Genomic DNA, 15,221 nt, shown 5'->3' with positions numbered 1-15,221 from the left:
GGGGGGGAGGTGTTGATGAGCTCGGCCCCAGGGCAGTGACGCTGCCCCCCCCCCTTTACTGCAAACCTGCGCCTGGCTGGGGCGCCTTCTGCATTGCACGTGTGGCCCCCGTGGGACTCAGCGAGGGACCCTGGCTCCCTCCCCCTTGTGCTGTAATGCACTCGCTCCCGGGAGTGGGGCGGGCGGGGGAGGGGGGCTGTTTATACAGGGCCCCGTTGCCCATTGCCGAGATAGATGCATCAGCCGGGGGTGGAGGGGGGGCGTCTCTTTACGCAGCGATGCCTGGCCTGGTGCTGATACGAGGAAGGAGACAGACGTCAAAGGGAGGGAGGCATCCCGGGCCGGGTGGAAGGGTGTGCTCGGCGGGTGCGCGGGGAAAGGGAAGGGGGGGCACCCTAATATTTTCCCGGATGTCTCCGGCAGCCTACGTGCACGGGGAGGAATTAGGAAAACAGCAATAGAGGAGGCTGCACAGGGAACCGGGCTGAGGCAGAGGAGGGACCACAAGTGACTGGGGAAGCTGGAAGAGCAGGCAGCAATCTCAGAGGACTGGAGGGACTGCAAGCCGTCAGGTAGAGATGAGGAGGGGGTGAGAGAGGGATGGAGGGGATGAAAGGCGGGGAGGGAGGGAGAAGAATATTGGGGGAATAGGCTCAAGTAGGGAGGAGCCGTTAAGGGGGGCGTTGAGGATGAGGAGGGGGTAAATACATGGGTGGAGATAGATGCCCAGAAATATTGTGGGTGGGCTGCGAATGTGGAGAGATTTACAGCAAAACAGAGCTAAGACCTTAATTTCTGGGGTGGCGGGAGGAGGAAATGAGAAATGTAGCAGTGGAAATGACTGAGTCAATGGGGCTTGAAGCCAGCCGCCCTCAGAAAACAAAGCGAAGCGGCAGAGGAATGGCTAGGTCTGTGTAGCGGCGGCCGAGCCAAATACTGAATGAGGTACACCTGGTTAAGAGCAAGGGGTTAAAAGGGCACCCGACCAATAGGGCAGGGGTCAGACGTTGAAGAATGGGAAGGCTGCAAGGAGCTGCCTGTGCTGATAGGGTGCTCTAAGCCCACCTGAAGATGCCCTCTATCATGGCCGACTGGGGTCTGCACGGCCTTCTCTCGCCACTCCTCCCTGACACTTCGTCTTGGCGCCCTCGGCCAGAGCCCACCATAGCCGTGCTGGGCTCCCTGGCCTTGCTGTTTGTTTGGTACTGCTACCGCGTGGGGAGCGGGCAAGCGGCCCCCGCCTCTCACCAGCAGGGCATGCCCACAGAGGAGCGATGTCCTCGCCGTGCCCTCGGGAGCGATGCTGCCAACCAGCGCCTGTATCGCAGCCTGCGAGACTACGCCAAGCGCTACTCTTGGTCGGGCATGAACCGGCTGCACAAAGGCATCCGAGACCAGGCCCATTACCAGCTGGGCGAGCGCCTGGCGATCCAGAAGCCCAGCGCCTTCTACCTCCCGGACTTGCCTTCTGCCCCCTACTTCCCCCGCGAGTCCCAGCGCCATGACGTGGAGATCCTCGAACTCAGCTTCCCGGCCATCTTGCGAGAGTTCGAGGGCATCGCGTGGGACTTTGCGCCTGGAGCGCCAACCCCGCGGGGGTGGACGGCCAATGCCAACCCTGGCTGCCATAGCTATTACCTCTACCGGCAAGGGGAGTGCGTGGCGCAGAACTGTCGCAGCTGCCCGTGGACGTACCGGGCACTCAGTGCGCTGCGCACCTTCGTCAATGCCAACCGCTTTGGAAACGCTTGCTTCAGTGTCTTGCAGCCTGGAACTGTGCTGCCTGGGACCTACGGGCCAACCAACACCCGGGTGCGATGCCATTTAGGTGAGCAAATGCTGGAAGAACAGCCAGGCGGGCAAGATATGGGGGCTTCAGTGTGTGGGGAAGCTTGCAAGGCCAGAGTCTTCCACCATGCATGCGTTGTCCACTAGCTGGAAATTCTTGAGTCCCTAAACAGGAGGCAGAGGACTTCTGTTGTTTATAAGCATCAGAAATAAGTACCCCTTAGGGGTCATTTTTAGGGCTGCAATATATAGTTAATCGGTGCCCTAGATCAATCAGCCAACTAGAAAATCTGTTAAATTGTTTGGAATAATGCAAATACTTTCCAAAAAACATGCAGGTGGAAAGTGGCATCATAGAAGAGGCATTTCTTCCTGTGCATGGGAATGCTTCTTCCAGTAAGATTTTGGCTCTGCCGTGAGACACTTCTAGAAATCAAAAGAATGCTTTCTTTCTCTTTAGAACTATTGTTTTTATATGCTGAAATGTATGATGATTTACACATCAATTAATCTGCTAAAGCTCATACAGTTAATTAACAATATTTCTTTAAACAGAACAAAAAATTTTAACAGAGCAACAGCCCTAATCACTTTATGGCAAAGGAATCTCATAAGACCTTTTTAGTTAAGAGTTGGCCTTCAGTCTGGGAAACTCTGGTGGCTTTCGATGAGTCACTGGCTGCTTCCTCACTTTAATTTCCTCGTATGAAAACAGAAATAATCATCTATCTTGCAGGGTTGTTGTTAGGTTCAAACATTAACCATTGTAAAGCATGTAGTAGTAGTAGATTAGTAGTAGATTAGTTGGATATGTGGAAGTGGAATAACAGTAGACTTGAAGTTGCCTTCAACAAGAAAATGTAATGGTATCACACAGCTGTTCAGACCTTGAGTATCATTCATTCATTTATTTATTTTAAAAAAGCAAGTTTCTAGCTCTCAGGTATATTTGAAAATATGCAATATTCTCAAAGAGCTCTAGTAGGCATAAGGCAAATTTGTATGCCCTGCATTGCCCCTGGTTCGTTCCTTCCTTCCTTCCATCCATAACCTTTTATTGGGTTTAACAAGCAAGGCTCATAGGAATAATAAATGAGACAAATAAATAGACCAAGTCCTGTTCCACCCATTCTGATCTCCGGTAACGGCCTGGTTTGCCTGTCATAGTAAGCCTGACTGTGGCACAAAAACATTGGCTTCCGAACACGTCACAGAAGGAACAGGAACTTGCACCTGCTGTGCTCTTCCCTGAACTTTTTTGGGTCAAACCATACAAGAGCTCAGCCAAGGTTTGTGTTGTTCAAACCTGGGGTCATGCTTCAGGTCTCTTCTCTTTAGCCACTACCTCTAACGGCAGGGCCTACCTTGGCTACAAATCATGGTTAAAGGTGAGACACCCTGGCCATGGATTTGGACGGCACGCTAAGCTTACTTGCCATGCTACGATAACTGAAAAAGCCAGTGGGGGACAGGGAGCAAAATGGCTGCCATTTCCTCCTCCTCCTCTGTTTCCCTAAGCTATGGTTTGGCCTTCTGTGACGTGTGAATGCAGCCTATGCGTCCCTCCTCCCCAGAAACCTTCTGTTACGCCTCACCCACATATTTCCGTCTTGCTCTGTCATTTGCAAGTAAAATCAGGCAGACAACGCCCCCAATTCCCTGCGAAGACTCAGATCAAGACTGTCAAAAAAATTATGTAAGTGCTTTGCTTTTTGTGCCCATCCCCTCTCTCTTTCTCTCTCACCCACCCACCATGAAGTCTTTTCTAGACGAGCATTTTTCTGCACACGAGTCTTTTCTGCACACGAGCATTTTATCCACACCTTTCAGGATTGGGATGGGGCGAGAGAGAAGCAACATTTCCTTGTGGGAAGGAAGAAAGCAGTGAGGTGCGCCTGCAAAGGCAACAGCAGGGCCTTCTTCGGATAAGAATGTCATCCCCTTCCCAACCCAAAGAAAGCCAGTATCCAGCAACTGCCCTGTTGGAAGGAACATCTGATGCCATCTCCTGCTCCAGTAGAGCTGGTTGCTTTTTAAACATACCTTAAATTTATTCAGTGCTTTGAGATGCTAGTCGAAAAGTGAGCTCTAAATCTGCTGAATAAATACACAAACTTAGGAAGCTTCCTTGTTACAGCCACCTCTTTCTTCCATTTCTAGGGCTGAAGGTTCCTCCTGGTTGTGAGCTGGTCGTGGGGGGTGAGCCTCAGTGCTGGTCCGAAGGATACTGCCTCCTAGTAGACGACTCCTTCCTGCATACCACGGCTCACAACGGTAAGAGAATGGCTTTACGGGCTAAGGCTACACATCTGATGCCCTCCAGATGTTTTGAACTACAACTCCTACCAGCTCCAGCCAGCATGGCCAATAATCAGGGATGCTGGGACTTGTAGTCCAAAGTATATGGGGGCATTAAACTGAGTCCCCCCCCACCCTTTTTTTAGAAATCATAGCAGGGGTTGGGCCTGGGGAAATTATACACTCAGCCTCAGTTTCCCAGTCTGTGAAATGGGAGGGGAAACATTCATGTCACTGCAGATTTGGCTATCCGTTTGTCAGGGGGTGGCCTGCCTTATTGCCTGCTCCGCTCCCCCATATGACTTCTCTTAAAGACGTAAAGGTAAAGCGATCCCTGACCATTAGGTCCAGTTGTGACCGACTCTGGAGTTGCGGCGCTCATCTCGCTTTACTGGCCGAGGGAGCCAGCGTACAGCTTCCGGGTCATGTGGCCGGCATGACTAAGCCGCTTCTGGCGAATCAGAGCAGCACACAGAAACGCCGTTTATCTTCCAGCTGGAGCAGTACCTATTTATCTACTTGCACTTTTACATGCTTTTGAACTGCTAGGTTGGCAGGAGCAGGGACTGAGCGGGGATTCGAACCTAGGCTCTGTGTTTTAACCCACAGCGCCACCTGCGTCCCTTAAAGAGATATAACCTCTTTAATAATAGTAGGGAGCTGAGGTAATGCCATCCTGCTTGACACATTGCTGGCTGATCACCTGTGGTCGATCTTTACTCACCATGGGCAACCAATGGTGTGTGAATTTATGCAGCTGAGCTGCCTTGTCAGGATTTTGTGATGCCCTCACAAGATTAAGGATCTTTCACAATTTGAGGGTTACATCTAAAAGATAACTCTAACCATATTTGTTGCAGGTTCTCCCACGGATGGCCCACGGGTGATATTCATTGTTGATCTCTGGCATCCCAATGTGGCAGGACCTGAGCGACAGGCGCTAGACTATATCTTTGCCCCTGGTCGGTAGGTGCCTGCTCAGGATCAGGTATTGTAGCCAAGAGGGAGGGGGGAACCCCATAACGCCACCAATAGTGTTTGCTGCTCTTCACAATCATCAAAGCCTCCCACAATATTGCCTTGGAACGGAAACTCTTATATTACCATTGTGCAGACTGTACTGGGGGGGATGGCCCCCCCTTCCAACTTTGGAGTTCTGCATTTGAACTAAAATCTATGCAGGGATGTATCACAGATGGGGCGGCGGGGCTCCTTTTCTCTCTCTCAGTGTGATGCTGTGACCTAAAATACTTGTTCTAGAGACCTTTGTGACGTGGTATACATTGGTTCCTCTTCTTGCCATTCTGTTGGTGGTAGACGCTGATCTGGACAGGTCCTTGTGGCTTGTTCTCATCTCCTGTGAGTCTGGGGTTATTCAAGTGCAAGTGCTGCTGTCTACAGTCCAGGACCAGAAGGCCTCTGAGTTCTACTGAAGTTCAACAATCCTGATTTTAGTAGCATGGACTTCTCCAGTTTTTTTGGAAATGGGTGGGTTGGGGAAGAGAAGCAAGCCAAGGTGAGCACTATTTCCACCTGTCTGTGGTCATTTGTTAATTCCCACCCTGCATCTGTTACCGCGACGTTTGTGTGGCAGGATTTAATCCAAAAAAGCCTTGCTAATTAACCTGCACCCCCAATAAAATAATTAGAACCCTCTGCCTCTTGTCTCAATTTTTCTCTACTGTGAGGGGAAAAAATTCAGAATCCTCTTTACTATTAGCTCAATGTGAGTTGTGAGGCGTGGCAGAGCCATAGGCCATGAAGGAAGCAAACCGTGGCCTGAAGTATTGCTGTCACCCCAACATTTAATAAATGCCTCAGACTGGGACATCACTGCTCAGAAACTTTGACAAAATCCAGTCAGGGAAAAATCTACTAATTGGATCAAGGACGTCAATAGCCTGAGGGAGCAATATGTCACTGCGGATCTGCATGCGAGTTATTAAAATAATGGGTATGACTGTATGCATGGGAGGGGCGGGGAGAGAATTATTGGCGCAGGCCTCCACCATGACCAGAATACTGACACACAGAAGAAGACAAGTCCTTCTGCCTGCCTTTTACATCCATATGTTTTGCCTGCATCCCTATCTTGCCGGCTGCGACTTGGAATCAGTCTTGACAGCCATCCACCCGGTTTCTGTGGCTGTAACCCAAAACACACTTGAGGGCTGCAATCCTAACCATATCTACTCAAAAGTAAGTCCCTTTGAACTCCATGGGGCTTGCTCCCACGTAAGTGGGGTTAGGAATGCAGCCTTTACCCCACTGAGGGTAGGATTCGAACCAATGGCTTCAAGTTACAAGAAAGGAGATTCCGACTAAACATCAAGAACTTTCTGACAGCAAGAGCCTTTCCACAGTGGAACAGACTCCCTCGGGAGGTTCACTGAGGTTTTTAAAGCAGAGGTTGGATGGCCATCTGTCATGGATGCTTTAGTTGATTCCTGCATTGCCGGGGTTAGACTAGATGACCCTCGGGGTCCCTTCCAACTCCATAATTCTACGATTCTATGGACACGGATAGACTTCCAAGTAAACATGCATTGTAAGTGACTTGGGGCATGCTTATTAGATTTCAATACCAGCTTCTAAAACGGTTTTTTAATAATAAGTGGCAGAAATCTGCTACAGGATTAGAAAGAAAAATCGCATCGCATTCCCATTTTTTTAAAAAAATAAAGAGACTTTGACTTGATCTGTTGAAGTCTGACACACCCAGTTTTCTTCCCTGTTCCTCCTGAACAAGCTTTTTCTGCACCTGCCAGAAAACATCTAACAAAGACATTTGCTTCCCAGTACATACAGTTCCAGGAGCAAGAGTTTCATTGCGTCCTCACCTGCCGCAGGAGGTGGGAAGAGAGAACAGCTTGCCACACACACACCTGCTCATGCTGCTTTCCTGGGTAGCAGTCCGCAAATTTTGGCTGGCTTTGATAGTCACAATGTGTATGTACCAGGAGCTCTTCCAACCAGTACTATCGGGTGTTGCTGTCCCTGGCCTCGCATCCCTAAAGGCAGCATGAGTTCAGGAACAATCCCCTGCTCTCCCTCTCAAGGTACAAGCATGGGGCAGAGAGGTGAGGGGTGGAGGTTTATCGCTGCAGGCGCCCTGTGGTTCAAAGGCCCCCCAAGGCCTTCCAAAGCAGAGCACCACTGTGGGGAAGACACACTGTACCCTCACCAAACTCTTAAGGTCCTAAGAACAAAAACAAGAGAATTTAAGAAGTAAAAACAAACTCACTAGCTTTTATTTACACTCAAATAACCCAAAGCAAGTGCTTCCTGCCAGTCAGTGCAAGATGCAAACCAAAGTACATTGTCTGACCCAATGGGTCCGTCCAGTAATTTCCTTCCCCTCGCATTGAACCCACGAGTCCACAGTTCCACTTGGCTTGAAAGGATTTTAAAAGGTCCTGTTGCCTCCACTGCACTCAGTATTTGCGCTGGCGCAGGAAGAGACCTGGTGGCCGTTTTGGAGTGGGTACATCATCTGAGTCAAGGTCAAAGAGGTCTCGGCCAGTCTTCATTATCTGTTCCTCTAAGACTTTGTGGCGCTTCATATCTGACAGCACCTTGTCCATGCGAGCCTCCCTCTTCTGGCTCTTAGCTGAGGTCCCTGAAAATAAAATAAACACCACTTACGATCTGTGGACTCAGTGGGAAGTGTAAGTTGGGTCCAGGTTTTTTAAAAAAATTAGAGGTAGGCTTCAAATGCAAAGTGCCAGGAAACCATTGTTCTTCCCTAAAGGTAAAGGGACCCGACTGTTAAGTCCAGTCGCAAACGACTCTGGGGTTGCGGCGCTCGTCTCGCTTTACAGGCTGAGGGAGCAAGCGTTTGTCCACTTCTGCAGATAGTTTTTTCCAGGTCATGCATGACTAAGCCACTTCTGGCGAACCAGAGCAGTGCACGGAAATGCCGTTTATCTTCCCACCGGAGCAGTACCTATTTATCTACTTGCACTGCATGCTTTCGAACTTCTAGGTTGGGAGGAGCTGGGACCAAACAATGGGAGCTCACCCTGTTACAGAGCCTTGAACCGCCGACCTTCTGATCGGCAAGCCCTAGGCTCAGTGGTTTAGACCACAGCGCCACCCTTGTTCTTCCCTAACTAGATCCAAATCTACACTCTTGTTTTCCCAGCAGTAAGAGGGTCTGCATGTCCCTACATTTTGCATAGGTTTAAAGTTTCCCCGTCTCTTCTTTGAGGAACTTTAAAGTATTTTGTAAACAGCTTTGAGTTTTTCTCTCTCTTAATTAAGTGGTGTATAAATTTTACCCAATAAATATATAAGCATGCTATGTAGGTCTTCCTGTCCATGCCCTTCTCCCTTTCCTAGGTTCCTGTCTAGACCAGGTGTGGAGAACCTTTGGCCCTCCAGATGATGCTGAACTACAGCTCCCATCATCCCTGGCCACTGGCCATGCCTGATGGGGCTGATGGGAGTTGTACTCCAGCAAAATCTGGAGGGCCACTGGTTCTCCCTACACCAGGTCTAGACAACAGAAAACTGTCAGCCAATTTGCCTTAACTTTTGTAGGGGAGTCTCACATGTTAAACCTCTTGGGCAGACATAAGCGACTTCAGGCAGGATTCTCAGAGCAATATTCTGGAGTCCTGGCATTTAAATAGGGATGGAGAATCTGTAGCCTGTGAGCTGGATCCAGACCATTGTGGCATTTCTTCCAGCATGCCTGAAGAGAGCTTTATATTTGTGGATCCGATTGCCTGACAGCTGGGCCTTGTGAGCACCTTCAAAGCTTTCCCCAAGTGAGAGGCTGACTTCCTGTTTAGAGAGGGACCCTTTTGAAAGCGCATTCAGGCCAGCTGATGGCCTGTTCCTTTGAAGATGAATACCTTGCTCATGTCAGCAGGCCAGATCCAAACTACAGGAAGGAGAGGCAACCCTACCTTTTGGAGGTGGAGGTGGATTGGTGGGTGGGCCAATGGTCCCCGATTGAAGTGGGAGGAAGGTTCCCTACCTCTCGGTTTGAGAGAGGAGTGTCAGAATTGTGACAGAAGTAAGCCAGAACAGGGTGCACGAGAGCATGATGTAAATTCTGAGGTTGCAAATGGGGCTCCTCAAAAGAGAACAAGGACAATCAAGCATGACTCCAGGATTCTCTGGAAAGTGTGTGTGTTTAGGGAGAAATCCAGTCGTCCCAATACAGCCAGGGTGGGAGGGTGGCTTTCAACATACCAGGAGTTCTTCGACGATTGATCAAGGAGCTCTTAGGGGAGGCAGGCTCATCATCGAAGTCAAACTCCGTTGGCACGTGGGGCCTGCAGCGAAGAGAGAAAAATGGGAATCCGCCCAGCATCAGAGCCTGTAGCCCCTCCCTCCTTTCCTGTCACCAGCACCATCTCAGATTTTGGATGCTTCCCCAAACTCCCTTTTCAAGTCAAATATTACCCCTCTCCCCACAAAAAGAAATACATGCGCTCTCACTTCTCTTCCTCCTCTTCTTCCTGGTTCTCCAGCTGCCCATCAGATTTATCCTCATCTTCGCTGTCCGGCTCTGGGGTCGGGTTGCGCCGGGGTAGGATCTCTGCCTGGATCTCTAGGGTCCCCTGGGCAGCAATGAGCTCATAGAGGCGCCGGATCTCCTCAGGGGGAGGCATCCAGCTGTCTGGGGACTCCAGTTCCTCATCGCTGCAGGGGACGCACCAATCCTCCTCGGCCGATTCGTCTCCCTTCGCCGACTGCTCCCCATCTCTCTCCCCGGCTGTGTCATCTTGTTCCTCGGTGCTCGGAGGTAGCTCTGAGGCAGGCTCATCTTCCACTGCCAAGGACTGCATCCCTGAGGTGACTTCACCTTCCTCCACAGTGCTGGCCTCCTCCATGGCTGCTGGAGAGACAGAGGCCACAGAACTGAGAGAGGCAAGGCAAACAAGGCCCTAACATAACCAGGCAAGGACCTGCCTGGTACAAGACGGCGGCCATCTTGGGAAACCCCTGCAGCAAAGTGTGAGCTAGCATGGTGCATCAGTTCAAGAAGCAGGAGTGTGGGTGGCTGGTTGTCCCACGCCTGCAAGATTATCTTTCTCTTTTGGCATCAGAGACTCCTCTCCAAACTTTCACGTCCTCCAATGAAAGTTTTCTTGGGAGCGCAGAGATGGGGCTCAAAAAGATGAATTGCCAGTGTTTCCAAACTAACACCTTAGATACACCTCTCATAGTTGCCTGTAGTTGAGGGAGTAGGGTTAGCTGTCATGAAATGTGTAGAGAAAAATTGTATGTCCTGGGAAGCCTTCTTAGGCCTCCTCTTTCTTGCTGCCTCTGCCAGCAAATTCAGAGACATCTTAGCTCTGTCTCTTAACACCTTTCAGATCAATAATCCCTTGATCTGCCCCAGCCTTCCCATAAATAATGAAGTGGAATTCGCCCCTGTTCAGAGGAAGCGCCCAGATAAAGATCTCTTTGAAGTTGCCAATTGTTATTCATTCTGCCATTCTGCTGCAAGAAAAACCAGGATGCCTGTGGCTCACGCCAGGGTAAGAACAAGGAGACAGAGGCACAAAAGGGGAAGGTGCCTCAGGATGCACCAACCAGACCTTGTATCGGACTCCAGACCACTGAGAAATGAATCAAGGTTCTGCTGGCCCATCCTTGCAACCTTCATTTTGGAGAAGACCCTCCCACAGCTCCCAGTGTATTCCTGGTCAGGGGGGAGACATGATGCCATGAGGAACAACCCCCTTCCCTCTAAGACCGTAACTCAGAGATGCGCCATCCAGAGAACCTGTAGAATCAGGGAACCCCAAAAGCCCTACAGGATCCACCCCACACCCCAGATCTGGACGCAGACACCCTGACTTTGTGGCCTTATAACTTCATTAAGAGCAGCATAAGCCAGTCCAGAGCTTTACTCAGTCCTGAGGATCCAAAAATTTAACTCCTCCTGAGGGAGCTATGTTGCAGTAATGGTAATGGGAGAATTGATTACAAAAAGCACTAGGGGTGGGGTTTTGAAGTCCTGAAGTCTCTGCTTTAGACTTCAGAGACAAGCTCCTTACAATCAACTCTGAATGCTATGAAACTGCAAATACATACATATACTAGATAGGACGACACTAGCAAGATGAGTCAGATAGCGTCAAGCCATAGTCAGTGTTCTCAACAGGTAAATCCATTCAGGAAGGCCATTCCCCCAGGTTAACTTCCAGATGAGACATCCTTGATTTGACTACCTGCCCAATCTCCCAATCCCTAGAAGCTCTCTCATTTTACCCAATCGCCTTTCTGACCCTCACGCTGGTTCCTTCTCACTGGTCACATTTTCAGTTCCATTTGACTCACTTTAGATCAGGGATGGGCAGCCTAAGGCCCATGGGCCATAAGCGGCCCACGGGGGTTGCTTAACCGGCCCACGAGCCACCCCGGAACGAAGCCGTCTGCTTGGCAAGTCCCCGCGCGCTGCGCTAAAGTGGCGCAGCACAGTGCAGGCACCCGCTTCCGTGGAACCGGAAATTGCGTCTGTGCAGACACAGACGCCAGAAATCACGTCTGCACATCCACAGACACCGGAAATCCATCTGCGCAGATGCTGGAAATCGCAGGCATGATCCGGCCGATGGAGGGATCTCCGCTGGAGTGAACCGGCCCAGGCGAGGTAAACCTTGCTGCCCCCTGCTTTAGATTAACAGTCCCCTGAGGTAGTGTGACCCTATTTTGGGGATCAGCTGGGTGGCAGTTTTATAAAGGGCCCCAAATATACATGTCTATTGTCCCCAAATTTAACATATCCTTTTCTCCCAGCAACCTGATAAGCAGCTCATTTGCTCTTCAGCGTCAGTCTTCAGGCTTTTGATAACCCTGACTGGCATCATTAGACAGCTTCCTTGCTGTTCAGTACATTGGCTGTCAAGCCACAGACCTCGCTAGACAGCTCCACTGCCAAGCCCAGAAGACTGAGAACAGGCCAGCAGCCAAAGAACAGTTCTCTTGCCAGGAAACTCAGTTTTCCCTCCTCCTCGCTCTCACTGCACTTAGGCAATCAATATGATCCAGGAAGTTCTCCCACTGCAATAAAGCTATATTCCACAAACATTTAGTCCTTGGGCTCGTTCCTCACAGCTGCTCATAAGGACCTCCATTGTGGGTTTTTGTTTCTAGATGGCCCCGCAGACCCAAACATCACACTGGCCACAACAACAAAAAATACCTTTTATTAGGAGCCCAAGCAGGGGCAAAGATCAGCAGGAAGACCCTGCTGAAAGTCCCTTCCACTGGAGATCAAAATCGATATGCAGAGAAGTAATGTCTTCACAACTGCGGCTTCCTAGAGGATGGTCTCAGCCCAGCCCTGCAGTGATTTAGAAGGCAAAATATTACTTTTCATAAAAGCCTCTTAAGAAACTCAGACATATAAGCTCAGCGCCAAATGGCGCCTTAAACACGGGTTACGGTCGCCACAATGGAATGTCTAGGCGCCATCCCCCCAATGAAATTTGTTATTATTATTATTAATTTCATTTCTATATCAATTTATATTTTAAATAAAAAAATCTCAAAGCTGTTTACAACACATTGAAATATCAAATAAAGCAATACAGAAGAAAACAAATTCAAGCGTCAAAGAAAATATTTCAGATCTTCCTCTAAGTGACATCTAAGTTGGACTAGGACCTGGGAGACCAGGGTTCAAAGGTCACTGGGTGACCTAGGGCCAGTCACAGCCACTTAACCTACCTCACAGGGTGGTTGTAGGGATTGACTGAGGAGGTGGGTGAACCATGTACTCCTTGGAGAAAAAGGCAAGATATAAATGCAATAAAGAAGCCGTTCTGTTTACCTGCTTAAGAAAGGTGGAGGGGCCAGCCAGATGGAGGTGTCAGTCGCCAACCTGGCATCCAGAGATCTCCATGTGGTCGCAACTGGACCTGCATCAGTTGCAAAACACGCCTGGCTAATTTCTAATACTGACCTTAAGGTCTATAGATGATGACAACTGCACTGATCAACTAAGCTTGTCTGCATTCTTCTTCTTTTTTAGCCAGGTATTGCTGGGTTTTAAATGTAATATTTTAAGTCCTAATGTAGTAGCTGAGAGACAGACATAATCTGATCTAGGACCAGATTTTTTACCGATTGGTGTCTTTTTAATTGTATATATTGCTTGTGTTATGTTGCTATGGCCGTTGGCTAATGCAAATAAAGTTTATCTATTATTATTATTATTATTATTATTATTATTATTATTATTGGATCAGATATCCTATGCAGAAGTTCAGTGGGACTTACCTCTAGGTATGTGTGTACAGAACTACAGCCTAAGCTACAAATCAGGCAACACCCAGGTTGAATCTTGCCTCTGCCATGAAATCATTAGGTGGCTGTCTACTCTCACAACCACATAAGAAGCTGCCTTATACTGAATCAGACCATTGGTCCATCTAGTTCAGTAATGTCTACACTGACGGGCAGTGGCTTTCAGACTGGGGAGATGCTGAGGATTGAACCCAGGAGCATATGCATGTAAAGCAGGTGCTTTGCGCCTGAGCCACAGGCTCTCCCTCTCTTTCTCAGCTCAGTCCTTCCCTCCTGCAAAGTGGGTGAAGATGATACTGGGCTACGTAAGGATTGCTACTAGAATAGCTAGATGACTGTATGTGAAGTACTTGAAACCACAATGCAGGTATTTAAAGCAATACCCTTTAATGCAGGGATTGGGAAATTGCGACCTTCCAGATGTTGCTGGATTATGGCTCCCATCATCCCTCACTAATGGCTCAGCTGGCTGAGGTTGATGGGAAGCCAACATCATCTACTCTACAGGACAACAGGTTTCCCATCTCTGATTTAATGTAAGTAAACTACTCTCAGCTACCACACCAAAGCATAAACCGAATACAAGGACAATATTGTTGAAAATGCAGCAAGCAAATAAAGTTACACACACATCAGCTTGGACATTCCAAGAAAAGCAGATAGAAGTTTCATGGGCAATGATCCCTGCTTTAGCTTTCTTTCGGAGTAGAGATTGCTGGAGACCAGTGCCGTTTTTTAAATATTTGGTTTATTCCCAAATATTCAGGTAGAGGATAGAAGATGGAGGCAAACAATATAACCGCTGCTGCCAGGCAAGGACCTTAAATCAGTTGTGCAGTGAGCAGAAGCTTCTACACCAGTTCTCCCACTGTTTTCAGAAAGCTGTCATTTCATCAGTTTCAAGCAGGAACCCCACCCCACCCCAGAACTAGAAGCTGCCAAGCATGCCACTTTCCACAGCCTCTTAAATTTTCTTACAGAAAGTTAATGGTTGGGAGAAAACTTCTACTGGTATTCTGGACTGCCAACATACCTGATAGCAGCTATAATATTAAACTAACATTCCTTTCTTCTGTTGCTTTTATTTTTTTACCCCAGTCAAGAGTAATCAGGGCTTGGCATCCAAGCCTATGCTAATTTTTATTATTATTATTATCTTAAGAGAAATGTTTTGACCATTCACTCTGAAGAAGAGCTGTGCAGCTAACTCCAAAGCTATATCCTTCTTTTAGTTAAGTATGACCATGATCCAAAGTTATGCATTTTTTACGGCCCATTGAGTTCAACGGCGGAGTTAAGCCCGAACAGCTACCCGTAAGTAAGTCACCCCACTGAGCTTGCTCCCTTGTATTAATAAGTAAAAGAAGACATTGCACGAGGTTTTATACTTTTGCCACTGAAATAAATAAATTCACGGCACTCCTAAAATGCTTAACTTCGGCTGGATCATGCTCAAAGTCAACTAAAAGATCTATTGTCTTAGGATCCTGCCCCCCTCCCCGTTTAATTTTTTCAAAAAGTCACTCTGCACATGCTCAAAGACACTTCATCGGATCATTTCTTCCACGGCTCGGCAACTAAACACGAACCACGATCGCTGATTAAGTCTTGCGGGGCTTCATCACGGCGGGTGGCCTGCGAGGGAAGGGAGGGAGGAGACTCGTTCACCCACCCGCCGCGGGTCTTATCCGGACCTTGAAGCTCGCGCGCTTCCCTGCCATGTCGGTTTCCTTCGCCCCGGACCAACCAAGGATCAAAAGCTGAGCGGCGCACAACCGATCACCCAAAACCAGCCAGCAAAAGCCGAGTCTAAGAACAATCGATCGCGGCGGCTGGAGAAGGGGGTGTACTCAAAAGTACCG

The 15,221-nt window shown here is 48.8% G+C and overlaps 2 protein-coding genes across 3 annotated transcripts; one reads left to right on the top strand and one right to left on the bottom strand.

Moving 5' to 3' along the window:
* The first annotated feature begins 647 nt into the window (after positions 1–647).
* On the top strand, positions 648–5,742 carry ASPHD1 (aspartate beta-hydroxylase domain containing 1). Its single transcript, XM_053363585.1, has 3 exons — positions 648–1,828; positions 3,949–4,062; positions 4,947–5,742. The coding sequence occupies exons 1-3, from the start codon at positions 1,072–1,074 to the stop codon at positions 5,054–5,056; spliced, it is 981 nt and encodes a 326-aa protein (XP_053219560.1). The 5' UTR covers positions 648–1,071; the 3' UTR covers positions 5,057–5,742.
* Positions 5,743–7,315: 1,573 nt separating this feature from the next.
* On the bottom strand, positions 7,316–15,188 carry PAGR1 (PAXIP1 associated glutamate rich protein 1). Of its 2 annotated transcripts, none has more exons than XM_053363630.1 (5): positions 15,032–15,188; positions 12,254–12,394; positions 9,538–9,937; positions 9,289–9,371; positions 7,316–7,705 (listed from the first exon to the last, which is right to left on the bottom strand). In XM_053363630.1, exons 3-5 carry the CDS (start codon positions 9,930–9,932, stop codon positions 7,521–7,523), a joined length of 663 nt encoding a protein of 220 aa, XP_053219605.1. In that variant the 5' UTR covers positions 9,933–9,937; positions 12,254–12,394; positions 15,032–15,188; the 3' UTR covers positions 7,316–7,520. The 2 variants fall into 2 exon arrangements, with proteins under 2 accessions (XP_053219605.1, XP_053219606.1); XM_053363631.1 differs by having other exon boundaries at positions 9,538–9,934.
* Between the last annotated feature and the right edge of the window lie 33 nt (positions 15,189–15,221).

The sequence above is a fragment of the Podarcis raffonei genome, chromosome 13 (assembly GCF_027172205.1).
Source record: "Podarcis raffonei isolate rPodRaf1 chromosome 13, rPodRaf1.pri, whole genome shotgun sequence".
Taxonomy (NCBI): domain Eukaryota; kingdom Metazoa; phylum Chordata; class Lepidosauria; order Squamata; family Lacertidae; genus Podarcis; species Podarcis raffonei.
The sequence above is the reverse complement of the archived record's forward strand: the minus strand, read 5'-3'. Positions and strand labels throughout refer to the sequence as shown.

Excerpts from the sequence above, each read along its gene's own strand:
- ASPHD1 (XM_053363585.1), top strand. The coding sequence starts at position 1,072 with ATGCCCTCTATCATGGCCGACTGGGGTCTGCACGGCCTTCTCTCGCCA. Across the intron at positions 1,829-3,948 it reads CCGGGTGCGATGCCATTTAG|GGCTGAAGGTTCCTCCTGGT; the intron begins GTGAGCAAATGC and ends TTCCATTTCTAG. Across the intron at positions 4,063-4,946 it reads GCATACCACGGCTCACAACG|GTTCTCCCACGGATGGCCCA; the intron begins GTAAGAGAATGG and ends TATTTGTTGCAG.
- PAGR1 (XM_053363630.1), bottom strand. The coding sequence starts at position 9,932 with ATGGAGGAGGCCAGCACTGTGGAGGAAGGTGAAGTCACCTCAGGGATG. Across the intron at positions 9,372-9,537 it reads GAAGAAGAGGAGGAAGAGAA|GCCCCACGTGCCAACGGAGT; the intron begins GTGAGAGCGCAT and ends TCTTCGCTGCAG. Across the intron at positions 7,706-9,288 it reads CAATCGTCGAAGAACTCCTG|GGACCTCAGCTAAGAGCCAG; the intron begins GTATGTTGAAAG and ends TTTTATTTTCAG.